Source organism: Coptis chinensis, chromosome 3, assembly GCF_015680905.1.
Source record: "Coptis chinensis isolate HL-2020 chromosome 3, ASM1568090v1, whole genome shotgun sequence".
Classification (NCBI taxonomy): domain Eukaryota; kingdom Viridiplantae; phylum Streptophyta; class Magnoliopsida; order Ranunculales; family Ranunculaceae; genus Coptis; species Coptis chinensis.
This window is the reverse complement of record NC_141458.1, coordinates 122,616,712-122,637,444: the sequence shown is the minus strand read 5'-3', so window position 1 is coordinate 122,637,444 and position 20,733 is coordinate 122,616,712. Positions and strand designations below refer to the sequence as shown.

The 20,733-nt window shown below is 35.3% G+C and overlaps 2 protein-coding genes across 5 annotated transcripts; both read left to right on the top strand.

The window, feature by feature from the left end:
• The first annotated feature begins 9,330 nt into the window (after nt 1–9,330).
• LOC147513999 (dynamin-related protein 5A-like) lies at nt 9,331–16,812 on the top strand. Its single transcript, XM_086597371.1, is given in 17 exon segments — nt 9,331–9,609; nt 9,956–10,019; nt 10,103–10,207; nt 10,390–10,491; nt 11,095–11,145; nt 11,249–11,310; nt 12,277–12,367; nt 12,460–12,524; nt 12,694–12,888; nt 12,987–13,106; nt 13,222–13,292; nt 13,661–13,886; nt 14,914–14,964; nt 15,710–15,858; nt 15,860–15,939; nt 16,109–16,248; nt 16,330–16,812. Coding segments are annotated over 17 exon segments (1,830 nt in total). The 5' UTR covers nt 9,331–9,480; the 3' UTR covers nt 16,459–16,812.
• Nucleotides 16,813–17,053: 241 nt separating this feature from the next.
• Nucleotides 17,054–19,975, top strand: LOC147513998 (GDSL esterase/lipase At4g10955-like). Of its 4 annotated transcripts, none has more exons than XM_086597373.1 (4): nt 17,054–17,293; nt 17,567–17,649; nt 18,321–18,431; nt 18,846–19,975. In XM_086597373.1, the coding sequence occupies exons 3-4, from the start codon at nt 18,334–18,336 to the stop codon at nt 19,819–19,821; spliced, it is 1,074 nt and encodes a 357-aa protein (XP_086453499.1). In that variant the 5' UTR covers nt 17,054–17,293; nt 17,567–17,649; nt 18,321–18,333; the 3' UTR covers nt 19,822–19,975. The 4 variants fall into 4 exon arrangements, with proteins under 4 accessions (XP_086453499.1, XP_086453501.1, XP_086453500.1 ...); XM_086597374.1 differs by having other exon boundaries at nt 17,287–17,364; XM_086597375.1 differs by lacking the exon at nt 17,567–17,649.
• Nucleotides 19,976–20,733: the final 758 nt, after the last annotated feature.

Sequence of the window (20,733 nt, the reverse complement as noted above, 5' to 3'; positions counted from 1 at the left end):
AAGTTTTTACGTGTCCCTTTTTATGAAATTTAACGGACATATGGAATGATGCAAACGCTACACTTTTAGTTGCAAATAGAGTACTAATTCTTTGCTATAGCTGCCTTAAGTTCTCCTTTTTTAAGTAGATAAGAGGCATATATAGCTAAGTATTCAAGATTTCATTCACCCCTGTAGTTGAGGTCTTTTTTTCAAACATATATTTTATAGGTGAAGAAAGAGTTGGCAGAAGTGAGAAAAGCCAAAGACGAAGGAATTGTGACCAGTAATTGGCTTCCGATAGAGCTCTTGGAGTTGGTCTTGGGTTGTCTCTCTCTAGGTGATTGCATCCGCTTCCGTCTTACTTGCAAAGCCTGGACATCTATCACCAAACCTGTCAGATCATACTCTCTTCTCATGCAATCCAAATCTGACTCTCAACAAATACCCTGGTTGCTGTCTTTCCCAAAGAACACCAAAGATGTTTGCAAGTTTTCCCACCCAATTTACAGTGACGCCTATACAATGAACATTCCTGAACTAGCAGGGGCAATTGTTCGCCATGCAAATTATGGGTGGTTATTAATGTCAAAAGGTAATAGTTGCGTCTTCTTTTTCAATCCAACTACAATGGAGACGATCAACCTTCCAGATTATCATTCGGAATTTTTCCGTGGTTACCGTTTTGTGAACATCTCCTTCTCGTCTCCACCAACTTCTTCAGATTTTATGGTATTTGGACACATGGATTCGGAAAGAAACTGTGTCAATATGTCCATATATCTCAAACAGCGAAACAGGTGGTTTGATTTTTTTTCGACAGTAGAGTACCATATAAGTTCATGGCTTCTCACTGCAACCCGGTTTTTTACGACGGTCTCTTCTATTGTTTGAGCAAGGATGGAAAGTTGGGTATTTTCAATCCAGAAGAAGAGTACGAAGATGTATGGAAGATCCTAGTACGAGCAATTTTTCCACTTCAGAACATGGAGTACCATCTGACTTCCTTGAGGAGTTTCCTTGTGGAGTATTGCGGAGAGTTTTTTTCATTCTTTGTACCTGTAAATAAGCCCATTGATGTTTTTAAGTTGGATCGATCAGAGATGAAATGGGTCAGAGTGGAAAGTTTGGGGGACAAAGTAGCGTTTCTTAGCCACACTACATCTGTGCTTGTACCTGCAGGATTGAAAGGGGTAGAGAATAGAATTTATCTTCCAAAGTTCTATGGGATAGACAATATGTATTATTCTTTGACGACAAGAAGTTTTAGTTATTTTGGGAGCAAAGATCCTTGTGCAAAGTGGATCGACTCGAGCGAAATTTTCGACTGCACCTGGTTTCAGGCCAATCTGTAGAACTCAGATATTTCCATTGGAGGATTGCCATCGTCTTGCCTCTGTAGAACCCTCCTGACAGAAAAGATATAAGTAGTTATGCGTGTTGTTGTTGGGTCACTTACTTTTATTAAATTTGCTAACGTTCGGTGTGAAGTTACCGTAACTTTCTATATAGTTGTTGCAAATTGCAATCCACACTAAGTGGTTCCTCTGGGTGAATTTTGACTTTCTATTTATCTTTTAACTTCAATTACAGTACTTACTTACGGATGGGAGTATGCTCTCATTTCATATAATTATGTTTTTACTCTGAGTAGCTAAGTAATCGATCACATCACTGCTTCTCCTTCTCTATCAGTAATTTACTTAATGCTCTCATTGCCTATTACTGTTTAACATGCGAACAACCTATCAGACGTCTAGACTTTGAAAGTAGATGACCACACTCTTATCCTCGAGAGTCTCAACAGTCAACACCAACTCACCAAAACCAAAAAGTGAATGAAATTGGCGTTGTGCAGAAAAACTTTGGAATTTCCGAGACTGTGAATGAAATGAAATATATCTGTGTACACTTTGAAGACATGAACTGATGAACATCTAAATTATAAAGAGGTTTCTGTTTCAAATGCTTTGCTGAAATAAAAGTTTACCTAGAGGTCAAGACTCGAGAGCTTCAGGTGCAAGGATCACATTGTTCTGGTAGAGAACACGGCTGGAAGTTTGCAGCTAAAGGCATTTAATTTAATCACAATTGTGTGTGCCAAATTTACCCAAAACCATATGTCGCTATCTATCCCAAATTGCTCGAACTTCCATACCATTAGGAAATAACCTACTGGCCAGAAAAACAAACTCATCCCCAAGAAACAAGAAGTTGCTCATGCAATCTGTTTTTGAACGTGTAGAATTGACAGTAACAAAAAGTCGAGTAATTCCAATAATACTTAGTTTGGTGTTCCAAAGCGTAGATACAAAAATGCCGAACAGCTTAAAGTAGGTTAAGAGAGTTTCCAAAAGTACAAACTAGTGAAGCAGTTATTTCCTCCATTTGGTACAGACCACAGAGCTCGGTCAATTTGTCTTTGCTAAGAGCTCCTTAGGCAGCGTCTCTAAACCCTAAGGAATAGTCTTGACTCTTGAAAGGCCTCCCATCACCCCTAAGAACCTAATAACATAGTCCCAAAGGTTAGGAGTCAGCATGGTGGATCCTTTTTGTCCTTTTAAGTGTGTCCAATACCCTAGCTTGTTTACTTGGAATCATATCATGAAGCCCCTTCTGATGGTTTCCATAATTTCATTCTACATCTATAATCATACAGAGTTCAGATCATTAATAGGCGTTCTGCAATGCTGTTTTGGTATGGTATCCTCAACGAAAGAAATCTTAATGTGCAGTGGGCTGTGGCTAAACAACAGTTAACTTTGAATCAATCCAAAAGAGCTATGGAAGACAACCTCATAATTAACATATCAAGTTCAACGAGATCAATTGTGGTCTGGGGGTTAGCTCTTGAGGATTAGCCCAGGAGATCAAGGGTTCGAATTTCCCCAGTGCTCTGATTTTGTTAACCGAAATAAAAGAAAAGTATACTACATATACCCTAGATATTAAAGAAAGAACAATGTTAGCATCATGAGCATATATACCTCCATCCCTCCTGCCATATTACATTCATAAATTGTTCACACTATTGACTGCACACTCGAATGGTAGCTTTTTCTATAAAACCATTGGCTTCAGCAACATTATCACTGATTTCAGATTTATCCACCACTTCATTATGCATGAGAATTATTTGCATTCTGACAAACTGTTTCTTCACACACTCCAGGTTCAACATCAACAGGAACACTCTTCTCTTGAGCATATCACACCTCAATTGCAGCAACTGATGTAACTCCCTTGCTTGGTTGAAAATGGCAGTAACTGATAAGAAGGTAATAAAGTTAGCAGTCTTTAGAGATAGCATAGTTGATGTAACTCCGTTGCTTGGCTACAAAAAAAAAACCATCTCAGTTTTCTCCCTTGGAGGAAATGAGAAACGAGCGATCAAAACAGAATAAACTATTGCCCAACGGTGTGGTGTTCACACACAGTATATACTTCATCGAAAGTAATTGGGCAAAAAAAAAGATTTAGTTGAAAACACAAATTTCAGCACATCCGAATATAAAATGTTGCAAAACAAGTACCTTTACATAACAAGCACTTGACTTCACCTTAGAAACATCTAATTCTGACCTTAGAAACATATTTTCGTTTCAACCATAGTTTTCTCTTACGTGGGAAAGACAAAAAAAGGACATATCTCACTACCTCCAACACTATACACGTATCATGTTTCATTTTTTCTTTTGAACACTTGAGCAAATTTTTTTGAAAAGAATAAAGAAGAATCACATATTAGATGTACTCCTTAATTAACATCACCTTCTAAGGAGATATACCAGAACTCGTACAACACTGTGTAGGCAAAATATGAACATTAGACAACAAATAATAAGTAAAAATAAGTACCTTTCAATGAACTGGGTGTTGAGAGTGCTCACACAATTATTCAGCACGCCCCTGTGAACATCAAAACGAAATTGAAAATAAAATTGGAGGACCAACCTTTCAAGGAACAGTATTACGACCGTTAGTAAACTGGAGGGAAAATCAAAAAACGAGGACCAACCTTTGTTTGATCTCGTGCTTCCCAAACACAGCAACAGAGAGGGCATCGGGACCGTTGATCTAACAACACTTCTTTCAAGATGAGATCTAACGAACGGTGTTGTGGTGTTTAAGGCAATGGACTGGGCTATGGACCTTGTATTTATAGACGGCTGGGCTTAGACTTTGCTTTTCTCTTAGAGCAAGTCGGGGTTATATGGACTGTTAAAGGCAAATATAACACCCCAATTGAGCTAGAAGCTCTTGTGTGTTGACATGTTATTATTATGCTCTTTCAATTCTATGTGTTGGAAATATATAATGTTACATTTATGCTTGAATCGCATGTTCCTTATAATGCAAAATTGCAAATATAAAGAAAAAATTCTTATTCAATTAGAACTTTGGAAATCCCGTTAATTTTTTTTGTGAGTTTGTTTCTCTAATTTTTATTTTTTACTTGTTTAGATTATCTCAACTAAAGAAGAGATAGACATGGAAGTTGGTACAGAGAGACCATTGCAAGTAACTCCTCCCACATATGCTCTGTCTCTAGTCTTTTCACATGGAATCAAGACCATTGCAAGTAGCTCCTCCCACATATGCTTTGTCTCTAGTCTTTTTAAATGGAATCAGGATACAGGATCAGATTTTTTTGCACTCTATTAGATGGATGTTATTATCGTAGAAGTGTTCCAGAGATGCGTGGGATGACCTGTGTGGCATCATGTTATAGTTGGTTGATTTTGAAGAGTTATTATTCAAACCAATGTTATCTTTCCGACCATGTTTCCTTGAGAAAGATTAATCTACCACCCCTAGCACATAAATCATATCTAGTTGGTGTTCTAACTTGTCCCTCAAGTAATCCCAACTGTCACAAGTAAAACCTGGATTATGTGTTTGTTGATGAGTCAGTTGGGCACTTGGGCCTGAGATAGATGCTGAAATTGGGGATATATGTTTGTTGGGTAAAATAGAAGCTGTTTGGTGGGTTCAATGGCAACCAGGGCAGCCAAGGATGGAGCCATGATTCTAAGCTAGGGGGTACGAGATTATTTGCACACCGCCCCCCCCCCTCAAAAAATACATATTTTTTTTTGTCATAAAGTCTAAACAATAAAAATCAACAAAATTATGCATTTATTTCAATTCACAAAGCTAAAATGCATTGACTACTAAAAATTTAATATGGACGGATAAAGTTAACTACTTAAACCATTGATTGATACTACTATGTCTATATATATCTACATAATCTAGTCCACAAGTCTACAACAATTTAATAAATTATTAACTATAATGTTATAAGTCTATATAACCCTACTCGTGTAGAGAAAACTATAAAAGATTAACATTAAAAGTAAAAAAGTATTTATTTATTTTTAAGTGGAGATTTTACGAGTTTTATAAATAATTAGGATAAGCGTGCAACAATTAAGCTGCGCCGCAAGTCATTTCTGAATTTGTTTTTTGTGTTTTGAGTTTTGAGTTTTTTTGTTTTTTGTTTTTGTTTTTTTGTTTTTTTGTTTTTTTGTTTTTTTGTTTTTGTTGATGTCTGACCGCTTGTTTAAGAATTGAGAGTGAAAGAAAGGAGGGAGTGAGAGTTTATAGGTTTGTTATTGGTGATTATAATTATATAAACTGACTGGTTGGGGCTTTTGGCCTTTGGCTATTTGTTTTGTCTCATTAACCTAACAAACATTCAAAGACACATTTGTCTCTCTTTAATAAATGATCATTTTGTAAGAGCAAAAAGAAAAGTAAAAAACGCTGGTTTATTGGAATGTTTTTTATTAGTATTTTTTTCATATTATTTTTTTTATTCTCACTATAGTTTGAATATTTTTCTAAACAATTAGTTATGTAGTAGTGGAGCTTTTCTAATATCAGGTGGTGCGATCGCCCCCACACGCACCGCTATATCCATCTATGAAGAAGCTTATATTAATGAGCTTGAAACCTCCGAGGTAGTTTTTAGTTATCTGTTTTGTTTCTAAAATAATTTCAATTCAGTTTTTTTTTTGTTTTTTTTCGTGTTTGTTTTGAAAAGATGAGTTGTGCAGTGAGAAGATGAGCATGGCTGAAGAAGAAGAAGCTTATACTGATGAGCTTGAAACCTCTAAATTAGTTTTCAGTTAATGTATTGTTTGTTATCTGTGTTGTTTCTAATTTAACTATTTGGTTTGACTTATTTAATCTTTTTTTTATCTTTTTAGTTTTTCTATTCTTATTCTTACGAAACAACAAGTTCTAAAAAGAAAAAGAAGAAGAGAGAGATAAAGATATTGTCAATTCTATTGGGTGTAGTAATTTTTCTCAAAAGTATTTTTGTAATGTGTGAAATGTTTTAATTATTATTAATCTTTTTTTTTTTTGTTTATAGGGTGAGGTCATCTTCCGTACAATTGGGTTTATGCCAAAACTGCTTATGATCTCGAGAGTAAGGAAAACCGGCTAGATTATGTGTTTGTTGATAAGTCTGTTGGGCCTGAGATAGAGGCTGAAATTGGGGATATATGTTTGTTGGGTAAAGTAGAAAATGTTCGGGTTCATGGGCTGTTTTTGAGGTTCAGTTTTGTGATTTGAACAAAGAGCTCTTTCAATGTATAAAAAATTGACATATGTTAAAACAATGAAACTATCTTGGGTTGGGGAATCAGCACTTTAAAATGTCGCATTTCATTTATTGTGCAGTTTTTAGGATCTTAGCATATGTCTATCACAGTATTTATTGTGGAGAAAACTATAAAATATTAACATTGAAAGTAAAAAAATATATTTTTTTTATTTTTTAAGTGGAGATTTTATGAATTTTACAAATAATTAAGACAAGCGTGCAACAATTAAGTTGCGCCGCAAGTCCTTTATGAATTTGTTTTTTGTTTTTTGTTTTTTTGTATTTTGAGTTTTTTGTTTTTTTTTGGGTTGATGTCTGACCGCTTGTTTATACTATACTCGATCTAATTGTTGTATGATACAAAAAATTGTACAAATTTAATATGTTTCATCTTGGAGTACACTTTAAATTTTAATTTTGACTAGTTTTTGTTATGTTATATGGATTGAGAGAAGACACAAAAATAGATGAAATGAAGTTTTATGTGATTCCAAAATTCAATTGGTTAACTATTTTAGTTTATTGAAGTTGAGCTAAATTGTATTTAGAGATACAAGTTTTATTTTGCTATATATTTATTGTTTATGTTTTTTTCTTTTAAATGACTACTATGGTATAGAAATGACTCGTTGATTTTACAAGTGTGTGCTCAATGGTTTCATGTTTGCAATAACATGTAATTAATTTTAATGTTTGGCTAACCAAATCAGTGATAATTCATGTTATATTTAATATTTTTTTTTTTTTTTTATTACTACGCACCACACCTTGTGCCTTACGCCTAAGACACAAAGAGAGTGTTGTGCTTTAGGTTTGTGCCTTAGGCGCGCCTTAATGCCTTGACTACACTGGTCATGATGTTGAACTTGGTACTTTGCTTACAAAATCAGAATAAGAGTTCAAAGAATTAGAAGCAAAAGCCAAGTAATGAAGACAAGAAAACATAAAAAGATGCATGCAAAGCAGCTTAATTGGAATCCTTGTACGCCCCGGCGTTAAATTAATGCTTGCCTAAGTTGTTATGTTTTTCTATTTATTATTATATCACAAGCAAGCTCATGTAGGGGGGTCGGTTCTGGTTCGATTCTTACCGGTTTTGATTTTATTTGAAACGGTTGCTATTGGGTTCGGGTCTTTTAATTTTTTTTCTTATATTTAGAAAACCCAAATCTATACCCATTAATTAAGTCAGTTTCGGTTCGGGTTTTGGTTCCTTCTCGGGTTATACATTATTATTGCTAAAAACCTAAAATTATTTTTTTTAGTTATGTAATCGATATTAAAGTTGGTTTCTAGTGCGATAATAATATTTGCCACCAATATTTTTGTCCTCTCAAATGATGTAATGGCCCTAATTTCAGTAGTTTTTCAAAGTTTTCTAAGTATATATAATAAATATAAATTGTTTTAAGTATATCAATATAAGTATATAAATAAATTGTATGTACATATGTATTTTACCAATATGTGTATATTATATTATACATACATGCGTCGTATATATAATAAATACATGTATCACAATTAGATTGTTAGTTAGCATTGCACGTATTTATTATCCTATAGATACACATGTAACATATATCAAGCATGTACACGCGTATTAGTTAATATGTACAGTGTATTAGCTAATTCATAGTATACGTGTGAACATTGACATTATTATTAACATTATATTTATAATACACATGTTGTGTTTAGTGTAATATTATAAAACATGCATTTAATAACAGACATTAACTATTATGTTATATATATTTAGTGGACTTTTACACCTAACAAACAAAAAACTATATATTATAATGTTTTGATTTGTCTTTGTTTAGTATAATATAATACTAAACTTTATATATCAAAATCATAATAATCGGTTCCGGTTTCAGTTTGGGTACTCATCGATTTTTTACTATTCGGTTCTAACAGTTCCAGTTCTTTATCAATTTGGTTCTTAAATACCCAATTTTAATGGGTTTAACATTTTAGGACCCATAACCATTATAAACGGTTTCGGTTCGGTTTCAAGTAATTGGGTACCATGCGGCTCATGGTTTAATTGCTTTGTACCTGTTTAAATTAAATTATTTATCGTGTATTTTTATTTCTAAACTTATCCTGCACTTGCCAAGAAGCAAAACCATGTCTTAATCATTTAGCTAGCTGGGAGATACAATAAATTGGCCCCAAGGCCCATTTTCAAGTGAAAATCACTCTCAAAACCAGCAATTTTTTTAACTCACTTTCAAAGACAATTTTTTGATGAAAATAACCCGAAAAACCAATTTTCAAGTGAAAATAACCCTTTAGGACAAATGACCCGCATTTGAAATAAATATTTTCCGATTTTACCATTTATGTCATTTTGTTATGAACAATGAGTGTTCATATCTTATGATGAATGTATGAACAATAATTGTTTATACCCAAATAGGCCAACGTACTTCATACAATATATTGATGTATGAAAAGTGATTGTTCATATCCCAAATAGGTATGAACAATAATTGTTTATATTTTAATAAGTGTTTTTACTAATCATACATTATGTTAATGTATGAAACGTAAATAAATCTGAATAATCAACAATGATTGTTTATATGAATAATGAATGTTTCATATGACTTAAACAACACTTGAAAATATAAATAAATTAATAACTTATTATACCAGGTAGTAGACCATTGACGTATTCTTTTCACTTTCTACGACTCCACTCATATACATACGCATTCAAAATCACACACAATATAAATTTCAAAACGCGTCATCTCTATTTTTTTTTATTTTTTCTCCTCACAACAAAAACAAAAACAAAAAAATTCTTCGGTCTGCACAGCTCTTTCTCTCTCTCTCGATCTGAGAGTAGTCGTAGTAAATAATTGAATCGAATGGAGAATTTGATTACGTTGGTGAACAAGTTACAAAGAGCGTGTACTGCTTTAGGTGATCATGGTGAAGAAAGTACATTGCCTACTCTTTGGGATTCTTTACCCTCAATTGCTGTTGTTGGTGGTCAGGTATTATATTAGATCTCATCTATTTCTTTATTTATTATATTAGATATCGATTGTATATAATAAACTTCAAATTTTCAGATTAGGTTGTTTTGAATCTTGATTTTGTTTATTTTAGATAAGATTTAGGGGATCTGGAATATCTTTGGATTTGGCATTAGGGTTCATTTATGTTTTTATTGGATTGTTTTGTAGAGTATGAAATGAAATGTAGGGTTCAACCTGCAGATCAAAATCATTGATTTTGTTTATTTTAGGTCAATTTTTATTGTTAAACGATCTGGAATATCATTGGATTTGGCATAAGGGTTCACTAAATGAATTTTGAATTATTCATTTATGTTTGTAGAGCTCTGGAAAGTCTTCAGTGTTGGAGAGCATTGTAGGAAAAGATTTTTTGCCACGTGGATCTGGTAATTTAGTATTATTCCAATTGTTTGTGTTTATTTGATTGTTGATAATACTCGGTCTTGATGTGTGTAATATGTTTGTGTAGGAATTGTTACTCGGCGTCCGCTTGTTTTACAGCTTCACAAGATCGATGAAGGAAGAGAATATGCAGAGTTTATGCACCAGCCTAGGAAGAGGTTCACTGATTTTGGTAATTATTTATTGCACTAAATATAAAAGTCAAATTGAGTATGTGTTTGACATTCCTGCTAAGCATTGCAAATTTATAGCTTATATTCAATTATACTAAACTTCATGCTTTTAACTTATAATTTTTTCACAAGATAGATGTTGTTGCTCTATCTACGTACTAATTTTGTTTCGAATTTTCAGCTGCTGTGAGGAAGGAGATTGCAGATGAGACTGATCGTGAAACTGGCCGCTCTAAACAAATTTCCAGTGTTCCAATTCATCTTAGTATCTATTCTCCTAATGGTGAGATATACATCTTTGTTGTGGTTATTCGTTGTTTACTGTCATTGAGAACTAAATAATATGCTCAAATAGTACACTTGCTTGAGTCCAAGACTATTGCGTCAGTGTATTGCGAGTGCATGCATGGGAGAAATGTAGGAAAGGATTGGTAGCTGTATGTTGTTAAGTCTAATTAAATACGATGCTTAGTTTCAAACACACAGTATTTAGACATGAGAATCCCAACTGAAAAAACCCTTTTATGCTTTCTGAATCTGTTAGTCTCCCTGGCCTGTGCACCTTCAGCTTAGAACCAAAATTGCTCAAGTCTGATCCTTATCTTTTTTCGCCTTTTCAAATTGGCAAATTTCAGCCATAGTGAGGCTATTGTAGGCTAACATAATTATGTGTATGTATCTTCTGGTGGAATTTTAGAGTGTGTGGCGAAGGGATATGTAATATAATTTCTTGACGCCTTGGACAGTCGCCCTAAAATGAAAATAACATTTGAGATCCCTCGCATCCCATGTGTATTCATGATTCTTCAGACATTGTGTTTATCTTGTGTGCACTTTCCTCTGATTATCTCCTTGTTGTTTCTGATCATGGTTTGGAATGTGGCAGTTGTAAACTTGACGCTGATTGATCTTCCTGGACTTACAAAAGTAGCTGTGGGTAAGTAACTTGAGTGCGCTAATTTTGGTCAAAAAGACTGACCAAACTTTTTCACTTTTATCCATTTCAGTGAGTGGACTAATTTCTCTAATCTGAACTGTAGATGGGCAGTCTGAGAGCATTGTGATGGACATTGAGAACATGGTTCGCTCCTTTATTGAAAAGGCAAGTTCAATTACAAGAATTATGCAGCTAACTACTCACCTTATCGTAGATAAAGACTGCATACTTAATTTTTTGTCCTTTGATATCCTCAGCTAGAATGATTTATATCGTCTCTACTCTTATGAGTTGTAACTTGTAAGTGTGGAGCTGCAAAGTTAAAGTTATTCTGAATACAATTAATCTCTGATACTGGTTGCTCTTACAGAAAAGTCCCCAATTCGTTATTGAGATTCTAATAGTAAATGAATTTACATTGATTTTTGTATATTGGTCTCCCCCAACTTAATCACTATATCTAGTCTGATTGGGCATAGCCTCAACATACACACATATAAGCAACACCCTTATGGTTCCAATTTAACAATTTGATATAAGCCAACGTAGCTAGAAATTGAAATGTATTTGCTTGAATTGTAGGTTGTGATACATCGATATGTTTGAGCTGAGATCTTTGTACATATAATGACATAATTTATTGAACTGTAAATTTGGGTTCAGTTTGCTATCGTAATGGTGTGATTTGAACAAATGCCCTTTCTGTCAAAATTTTGATGGATAAAAAATCAACATATTTTAAAACAAGGAGATTATCTTGGGCTGGGAAAAACCAGCATATTTAAATATCGACATTTCATTTATCATGCAGTTTCATACACGATCTTACCAGATATCATGATGTATCATAGTATTTTTCACCATGGGTATGACAATGGAAGAATGTTTAGGAACTTGATTTGATTTTACATGTGATATATTCTATAAGCTAATACTGTATTGGTATTGTTGTGCTTTTGAATTTATTAGTCAATCCTAGATTTTAGTCGAGTTTAAGCTGTAACGTTATATCACTAGCCTCGCTATAATTTTGTCCATATTGGCATTGGCCAAAATCAATGAAATTGACATCTACTAGTCGCGCTATAATTCTCATATGCACAAAATAAACTTCTTGTATTCTCTTTACAGCCCAATTGCATAATTCTAGCTGTATCACCTGCAAATCAAGATCTTGCTACCTCTGATGCAATTAAGATATCCCGTGAAGTAGATCCAAAAGGTATCCTTTTTGTCTGTTCGTTTTTCAGTTAGGTATAGTCTGACTATTGATGCAGCTCCAATGATGCTTATCATTTTTCTTTTGCTTTTCAGGAGAGAGGACTTTTGGAGTATTGACAAAGATAGATCTTATGGATAAGGGTACTGATGCAGTTGATGTAAGTCTTATAAGTTGTTTAAACTGATACTGCCCGTCATAATGTTAAGATGATATCATTGGTTATCTGTTATTATGAATTTGAAATTTTTCAGAGGAAGATAATGCCAGTTATTATAGATCTTAAAATTAATCATTAAGTATTGACTGAGGTTATCTGGGCTTGTCAGATATTGGAAGGCAAATCATATAGATTACAGTTTCCTTGGGTTGGTGTTGTTAATCGTTCTCAAGCTGATATCAACAAAAGCGTCGACATGATTGCTGCTCGGAGAAGAGAGCGAGAATATTTTGCAAATAGCCCAGACTACAAGCATCTTGCTCACCGGATGGGTTCTGAGCATTTAGGGAAGATGATGTCAAAGGTAAGACAGTTCTCTGAATCTCTTCCATGCAAACCTATGTTGGTTATTTTCTTATTTAATGGGTTCTTCAATAAATTATTTTATTTTTTCTTTTGCAGCACTTGGAAACTGTGATCAAGGCTCGAATCCCAGGACTTCAGTCTCTTGTTAGTAAAAGTATTGCTGAACTAGAGTCAGAATTGAGTCGCCTTGGAAAGCCCGTTGCTGCTGATGCCGGAGTAAGTCATGATGCTAAATTGTTGATTAGACATGCATTTTCAGAGTCTTAGGTCGTAATAGTGTCAGTTGATCTTATATGCCGTTAATGTAGTTTTTTGTGTTTAACGTGCGCAGGGAAAGTTGTACATGATTATGGAAATTTGCCGTATTTTTGATGGCATTTACAAAGAACATCTTGATGGCATGTATGTTTCTTGTTTTTTCTTTTCACTGTTATTTAAATTTCGGAGATACTGATTTCATTCATCTGCATGATTGCACCACTTATTTTTTAATTTTTATACCTCCTATTCTCCTATGATCGAAGCAATCTAAGTATCTACTAGATTAACTGCAAGCAGTGGGGGCGTGAGCAGAGGGTGGAGAAGAGGGAGAGATGGGTTTCGGGGGAGAGACTTGGGTTTGGTTGAGATGGAGGGTTGAGCAGGTGAAGAAGAAAAGGTGGGGGAGGGGACGAAGTTTCATTTCGCCCCCTTTTGCAAATCAAAACCAAAAACATTCACATACGCTGACTTGATTATCTGATGTTCATTTTGCATATATATATATACAGACGCCCAGGTGGTGATAAGATCTACAATGTTTTTGACAATCAACTTCCTGCGGCCCTGAAAAGGTTACAATTCGACAAGCAGCTTTCTATGGAGAATGTAAGAAAACTAATTACTGAAGCAGATGGATACCAGCCACATTTAATAGCTCCTGAACAAGGATATCGCCGTCTCATTGAATCTTCTTTGGTTACGATCAGAGGTCCTGCAGAGGCTGCTGTTGATGCGGTATGCCAGTATATTGAAAATAAGTTTGATCTTCGTAGTGAATGGCATGATTACACTTGACTAAATGGCTTGCTTACTTTTTTTGGAAAGACGATTTCTTTATCTTTTCTTTGTGCATCCGCGTCCACTTGCATGTGTGGTTATACTTCTGTTTGTGTGCGTGCATGTCAGTAGAATTCTGAAACTATTTCTCACATCTGTAAAAGGTTTAAAATCTGATTATATTTGCTTTCCTGATTCTCACAGACAGCCACAACCAGTGTGTGGCTTGGTTATGAGTTATATCATCCCATGCGGGCACAAATAGTGTTACAAAAGCCACATCCTTGCTCCTCAAGCCGTTTAAATTCATCAAATAATTACTATGTGAAGTTTGAATACTTTCAGTGTTTCTCACTGTAAGTTATATAATGCCATCCAGGCTCAAAGGATTTTATGAAAGCCACATTGTTGTTTCTTGAGATGTTTGAATTTGACAAAATGTTTACTATGTTTTCATATGTTGTTAAGCATGTCTCCAGTTCAAGGGTGACTTTACACTTTTGTTTAGAGGTATCTGAAAAACAGAAATAAGAAGTTCCAGTTTAATAAGTAGCTGGTGCTTATCCGAAAAAATAGTTTACTTTTTGCTTCCTATTTCATTACTCTTTGATATAGGACAATCATACCTATGCTAAATTTTGCTCAAGATTAGCATAGGTATGACACTATATAAAAAAGGAATCAATAGTAAGTAAAGAAGTGTGTGTGCGTGTGTGTGTACGGACTACGGAGTGTATGCCCCCAATATTTCTTCAAAGTTTTTGCTATATGACTGCATTAATATCGAAATAAACATTATTGTGGTTCACACATCTTTCTTAGAATGATTTCTTCACTCTTTCGTGAAGGCGAGACGTTTGGATTTGTAACTTTAATTTACCTAATTTATCATGCCTGTATATTGGCTAATGAAATATCTACATTGCACACATATCATACTATAAACTACAGAATGTTCTTAATTGTTTGCCTATTATGTTTTTAGGTTCACTCTATACTGAAGGAGCTGGTGCACAAGGCTATCAGCGAGACCTCAGTAAGTTTCTGGTGCTTGAGTAAACTGGAATGCTGCTAAAATTTGTTTCAATTCCTAAGCATGGATTTATGATTAATGTGTTACTTAATTGCATCTGACTTTGCGCTCCACCAACAACTGATGCTGCGTAGGATTCTATGCTCATTTACTAAAAAATTGAATGGCAGCTTGTAAGCTTTTGTGGTTTCAGACATGCGTACTCAACAGATATATGTAAGAAGTTTGAGGACATTTGAGTTACATATAAAAAGTTGTACTAGGTTTCTGGATTAGATGAACATGAAATGAGGAAGAAGTGAATGTTAAACACCAACATGAACAATGAATGCTATATCCATATTTAGTATGGTTTTATTCCTTTTAAATCCCAGTTTTCTCACCAATTCCTGACACTCTGTTTCCTTGTCATTGTTAGACTGGTTAACTTGATTGAGAAGATATTCCATAACAGTAACCTATAGTGTTGTAATATATCCTCAGTTTTTAATTCACAAAAGACAAATCGGAGTTAATGAAGATACGAGAGTATGCATCCCTAGGACCTTTATATTTTCGAGAGGGGGTCCTCTTCCTTATTTCCATGCTAAGGCTAGACCCCTGCTTTTCTTTATTTCGCTTGAGCATAATTTTGCAACCTTTTATCTTTCCATGCAGAGGCTTCTTTATTGCTGCATTCCCATTATTATCCTTCGTTTGTTGTGTCTACTACTTGTTAAGAAATCTCTGTGTTGTTACGTGTTTGCAGGAGCTGAAGCAGTATCCCACTCTCAGAGTGGAGGTGACAAATGCTGCTTGTGAATCATTGGATAGAATGCGTGATGAAAGCAAAAAAGCAACTCTTAAACTAGTTGACATGGAATCTAGTTATCTGACAGTTGAATTCTTCAGAAAACTACCTCAAGGATATTGAGAAGGGTGGAAACCCAACACATTCTATTTTTGATAGATATAATGAATCATATCTCAGGCGAATAGGTAAGTGTTGTCTAGTAGTTCTTTTTCACAAATTTAAAATGTGGACTATTGCATTTAGCAACAAGGGTTGGGAATTCTCTGGTTACCAATCTTTACTATGATGATTCGAAATGTCTGATTGAACTCTCATACTATGTCTGTGTTCTGATTTTTTTTCCCTTTAAAACAGGAACAACTGTCTTGTCTTACGTCACTATGGTTTGTGGGAGTCTGCGGAACTCCATCCCGAAGTCTGTTGTGTATTGTCAAGTCCGTGAAGCCAAACGTTGTCTTCTTGATTATTTCTTTGCGGAGTTGGGTAAAAAGGAGGTAAGATGGATGTCGAATCTCTTTTACTACAACAGGCAAGCAATGTAATGTGTCAATTGACTTGCAGTTCTCCTTTTGCAGGCTAAGCAGTTAGCAGCGTTGTTGAATGAAGATCCCGCAGTCATGGAGCGCCGAACTTCTCTTGCAAAGAGATTAGAGTTATACCGAAGTGCACAGGCAGAGATTGATGCTGTTGCATGGTCCAAGTAGAAAAGTGCAATTTTGTTATATTTGCAGTTGGTAAGCTGGAGAGGTTGGAGCGTGATTCTTTCATTCATGGTATAGTCCGGGTATTATCGCTTGCTGCATATCCACGTGTTCAACTAAAATCGAAGTGGTCGTTTCAGCTATTCACACCTCATACCAGGCAGACACCTTAATCTAGTACATTTATACGTGATATATATATGATGTAAGACATGGTTACTTGTAGTTGGCTCCCTTGAGATGTTGATCTCTCAATTCCATTTTTGGCGTTGAAGCTAATTTGGGTTTTGGGGTGAATGCTATATACTAGTAGAGTTCAGATAGGCTTTATTAAATGTGGATATCTGGTTGTTGCTACTTGCTAGTAGTCTACCTAATTCACTTTAAAAAAGCAGTTGGCTATTAATTGCATGTGGCCTTTCGGACGATTTTATCTTTAAAACCCCAAATACACAAATCAACAGATGTGAGTGTATGACAGTTCAACACACAATTGACAGAGTATGAAAACTAAGACGGTGATCTTTCTTTGTTTTTAAGATAAAAGACGGTGATCTTAATATCGTCACAGCATTCAACATTTTGAATAACATATAAATGTCGTATGGTTCCTTTCTCTGGTAATCTTTTTAATGTCCACATATCGTGTGCACTTCTTGTTTGTGTCAAACTGTAGTATGGGACACCACTTCAACTAACTGTGTTATGTGATGGGCCCAGTTCTGTCGGCAATTGACATAGATGTTTCTCTCTCTCTCTCTCTCTTTGATCTCCCCACTTTCCATTTCCATTTGAGCAAGCACTTGTCCAATTTCATCTCTGAATAACAATGTTGAAGGTACATTACAGTTACATTATTATCTAATGTTTTTCGCAATTTTTTTTTTCAGAGCATGTTCGGCCGTAAAGGTATTAATTGTCTTCTTCTTCAATCCAAAATTCCAAACCCAGATCCATACTCTATTGTAAAACAATTTCACTTTAGATTTTGACTTTTTTTTTTTTTTTATAAAAATATTATCTTTGCCACCTTGCAGTTGCAATAATTTTGTATATTTTTATATACTATTCTGAAAGTGACGCTAAACCAAACTTTTTATGTTGTTTCCAGTTTTCCTGTTTCCTGAGTGGCCAATTTGAAAGCATTTGAATTGTTTTATTCGTTGCCTCATTTGTTCCAGTTTTGTTTCTCGGGTATGTTTTTCTTCGTACTTGTTATTCTTTCCAGTTTATTTGTTTGCTTAGTTATAAGAGTGTTGGATATTGCAATTTTCAATTGAAATGTAGATCCTTTGCATAAAGGAATGTTTTGTGACATGACATTTTGGTTTTGTTCCTACTAATATATGAATGATGAAATGCATCTGCTATTTTGCTAATCGTGGGCGGCTGTTCGTTTTACTTCAAATAAAAATCGACATCCGTTACATTCGTGTAGTAATTATTAGACGAATCTTTGCTGTTTTGAGGAGGAAAGTTTGTCTTTAGAGCTATGGAAGCAGTTTGAGTTCTGAATATTTAAGTTTTTCCTGGCCTTCTCTAATGGGTACATATACGCGATATGTAAATTTCTATTTATTCCTTTTCATTGTACTCGATGTTGACTTAAATATTTGAATTTGGTAACATATTTTAGAATGGTATTCAGCCAATCGTTCTTTAGTTCGTAGCAAATTTTTGAGACTGTATTCAAAATGAAAAGAGAGAATAGAGTTTGAAGAGAAAATCATTCTCTGTCCAAGAATATCTTCACTTGATGCCTATTATCCAACCATGTATTTGGTAGAGTCTCTGTCAATTTGGCGAAGGGGCTCTTCACTAGGAAATTAAGAAGCTTACGGTTTAACCGTTTATGCTATCTGCAGATTTCTTCTGGAGATGTCGGAAGGGATTGATGGAGTGACACAAGGGGTAATGGTCTCGAAGAAAGATATATTTGACCTTTCAGGACCTTTACATCTCACTACTGTTGATTGGTAAAACTTTTTATCCATACTTTTGTTCTCTCTCAAATTGGTGTGACTCTATGATATATCTGTAACAGAGTCCTGCATAGCCTGCTGAATATTTCACACTGATTTGGGTATTCAAAGTGAAGAGTCATAAGTAATTGGTTGGTTAGAATTGTTTCTGTTGTTACATTTTTCACAAAGAGATCCTATCTTTGTAGTTGGGTAAATATTTAGTTAAGATGTCTATACTCAATATGGCTATTGACAGAGCTGTAGTGGGTGCCTTTGCTCATTGATGGACTAACCATCCTATCGGGTTGTTTTGTTGCTTCCATGGATCCTTAGCGTGTATATTGACTAGTCAATAGCTTGTTTTAGTGGTTCCTTAGCTTGTATTGACTAAGGTCTAGTTGAAATGATTTTTTTCTTTTTATGAAGGAAAAATGCACATCACCGGAGATCTGTAGCTGCCAGCTTGGTCCAGGGTGTGTATGTTTTAGAGCGAGACCGCCAGGAGAATCGGCAAGGACCCCATGCTCTTGCTTCTCCCTGGTGGAATTTCTTCCATTTTCAGTTGAACCATCAGCTTGTGGATGATGTTGATTCATCCATTTTCGGTGCAATATATGAATTTAAACCTCCATCTTCTGGTTGCATGCACTTGATACAAGAAGACACTCCAAAATATGTCGTTGCTTTTCGGGGCACTATTACGAAGGGGGATTCCATATCGCAGGATCTCAGATTGGATCTACACTTCATCCAGAATGGGCTTCATCGTACCTCCCGTTTTGAGATGGCCATGCATGCAGTCCGGAATGTGGTTGCAAGATGTGGAGACTTGAATATCTGGATAGCTGGGCATTCATTAGGGTCTGCCATAGGAATGCTTGCCGGTAAAAGCATGGCCAGGACTGGGGTCTTTCTTGAGGCGTTTCTCTTCAACCCACCTTTCTTTTCTGCCCCAATTGAAAGAATTAGGAATAAAAAAGTAAAGCATGGGCTCCGTATTGCGAGTAGTTTGGTCACAGCGGGACTTGCTGTGGCAATGAATGTTCACAATCAGAGGCCACGGTCGGATGACCCTTTCATTGCGTTGGCAGCATGGGTACCTTCTTTGTTTGTGCATCCAGCTGATCACATCTGTTCGGAGTATATTGGCTATTTTGAGCATAGGAAAAACATGGAGGACATAGGAGCTGAAGTCATTGAGAGGCTGGCCACTCAAAATTCATTAGCAAATTTATTCTTGAAGGCAGTTGGGAGGGAGTCTGACGACCCATTGCATCTCCTTCCTTCAGCAAGTCTGACAGTCAATCGGAGTCGTGCAGTAGACTTTAAACAGGCTCACGGGATTCATCAATGGTGGAGACCAGATTTGCATTTGCAGTCCAAGCTATACCAATACAGCTGATGTATTTAATTTTCAAGTTCGTTGCATGTGAAGCTAAAGAATCAGTTCTTTACTCATTTTATAGTTATTTATTTGTCGTAGACAGAATTGTAATATTGTTCTGGAGTTCAATTGAAAGTGTTGTGAGAAATCTGAAAAGCACAATTAAGTTAAACATCCTCTCTCTCACAATTAAGTTCACAACGAAGGGCTGAACTTTTATTTGCATTCTCATCCATACAAAAGTTGAGCTTATTTAAAACTTAAAAGAAGAGTGCAGAAGTTCTTCATCATTGTGTCTTATAACTTAAAACCTATGAATAACTTCGATATTTTTTAATGAGCTGACTTTTTTTTTTTTTGACTTTTGATTCCCCTCCCCACTCTAGATGAACAATGTCAAAGTGGGTTGACCGAAATTTTTCGCTATGGTTTATGGTTGGAAGATCATCATTTCCTTAATAAAGGGTAAAACATCTTCATCATATCAATTGTGCGACAGTGTAACTGTGTAAGTTCACTGCCATGAAATACACCCTTGTCCAATTGAGGAAGGCCTAGTAGTATTCATCTACCTTGGGCTGAAACCCACGTCGGTTTGAAAGAACAATTGTCTACAGGCTCAAATTTTGAAATCTGCACTAGGCCCATCGGTGTAGTCCGATATCTAATTCGTAATAACTAAGGACAAGATAACAAGTTCTCTGAAAACCGTTTTCATCTTTTGTACATAACTTCACCCAGTACTCATCAAGAAGGCGTCAATAATCTGTCCTATGGATTCAGTTCCGTCAGGGTTCGGTTCCAAATCCTTTTGGGAGATAGCTTTGAAAGCTTCTACGAGCATGGCATTTCACAGCCTTAGCCAGCTACCTTTGACTTGGCCACTTATCCCTCCAAGGCATAAGTTCATGTACTACAACGGTACAACCC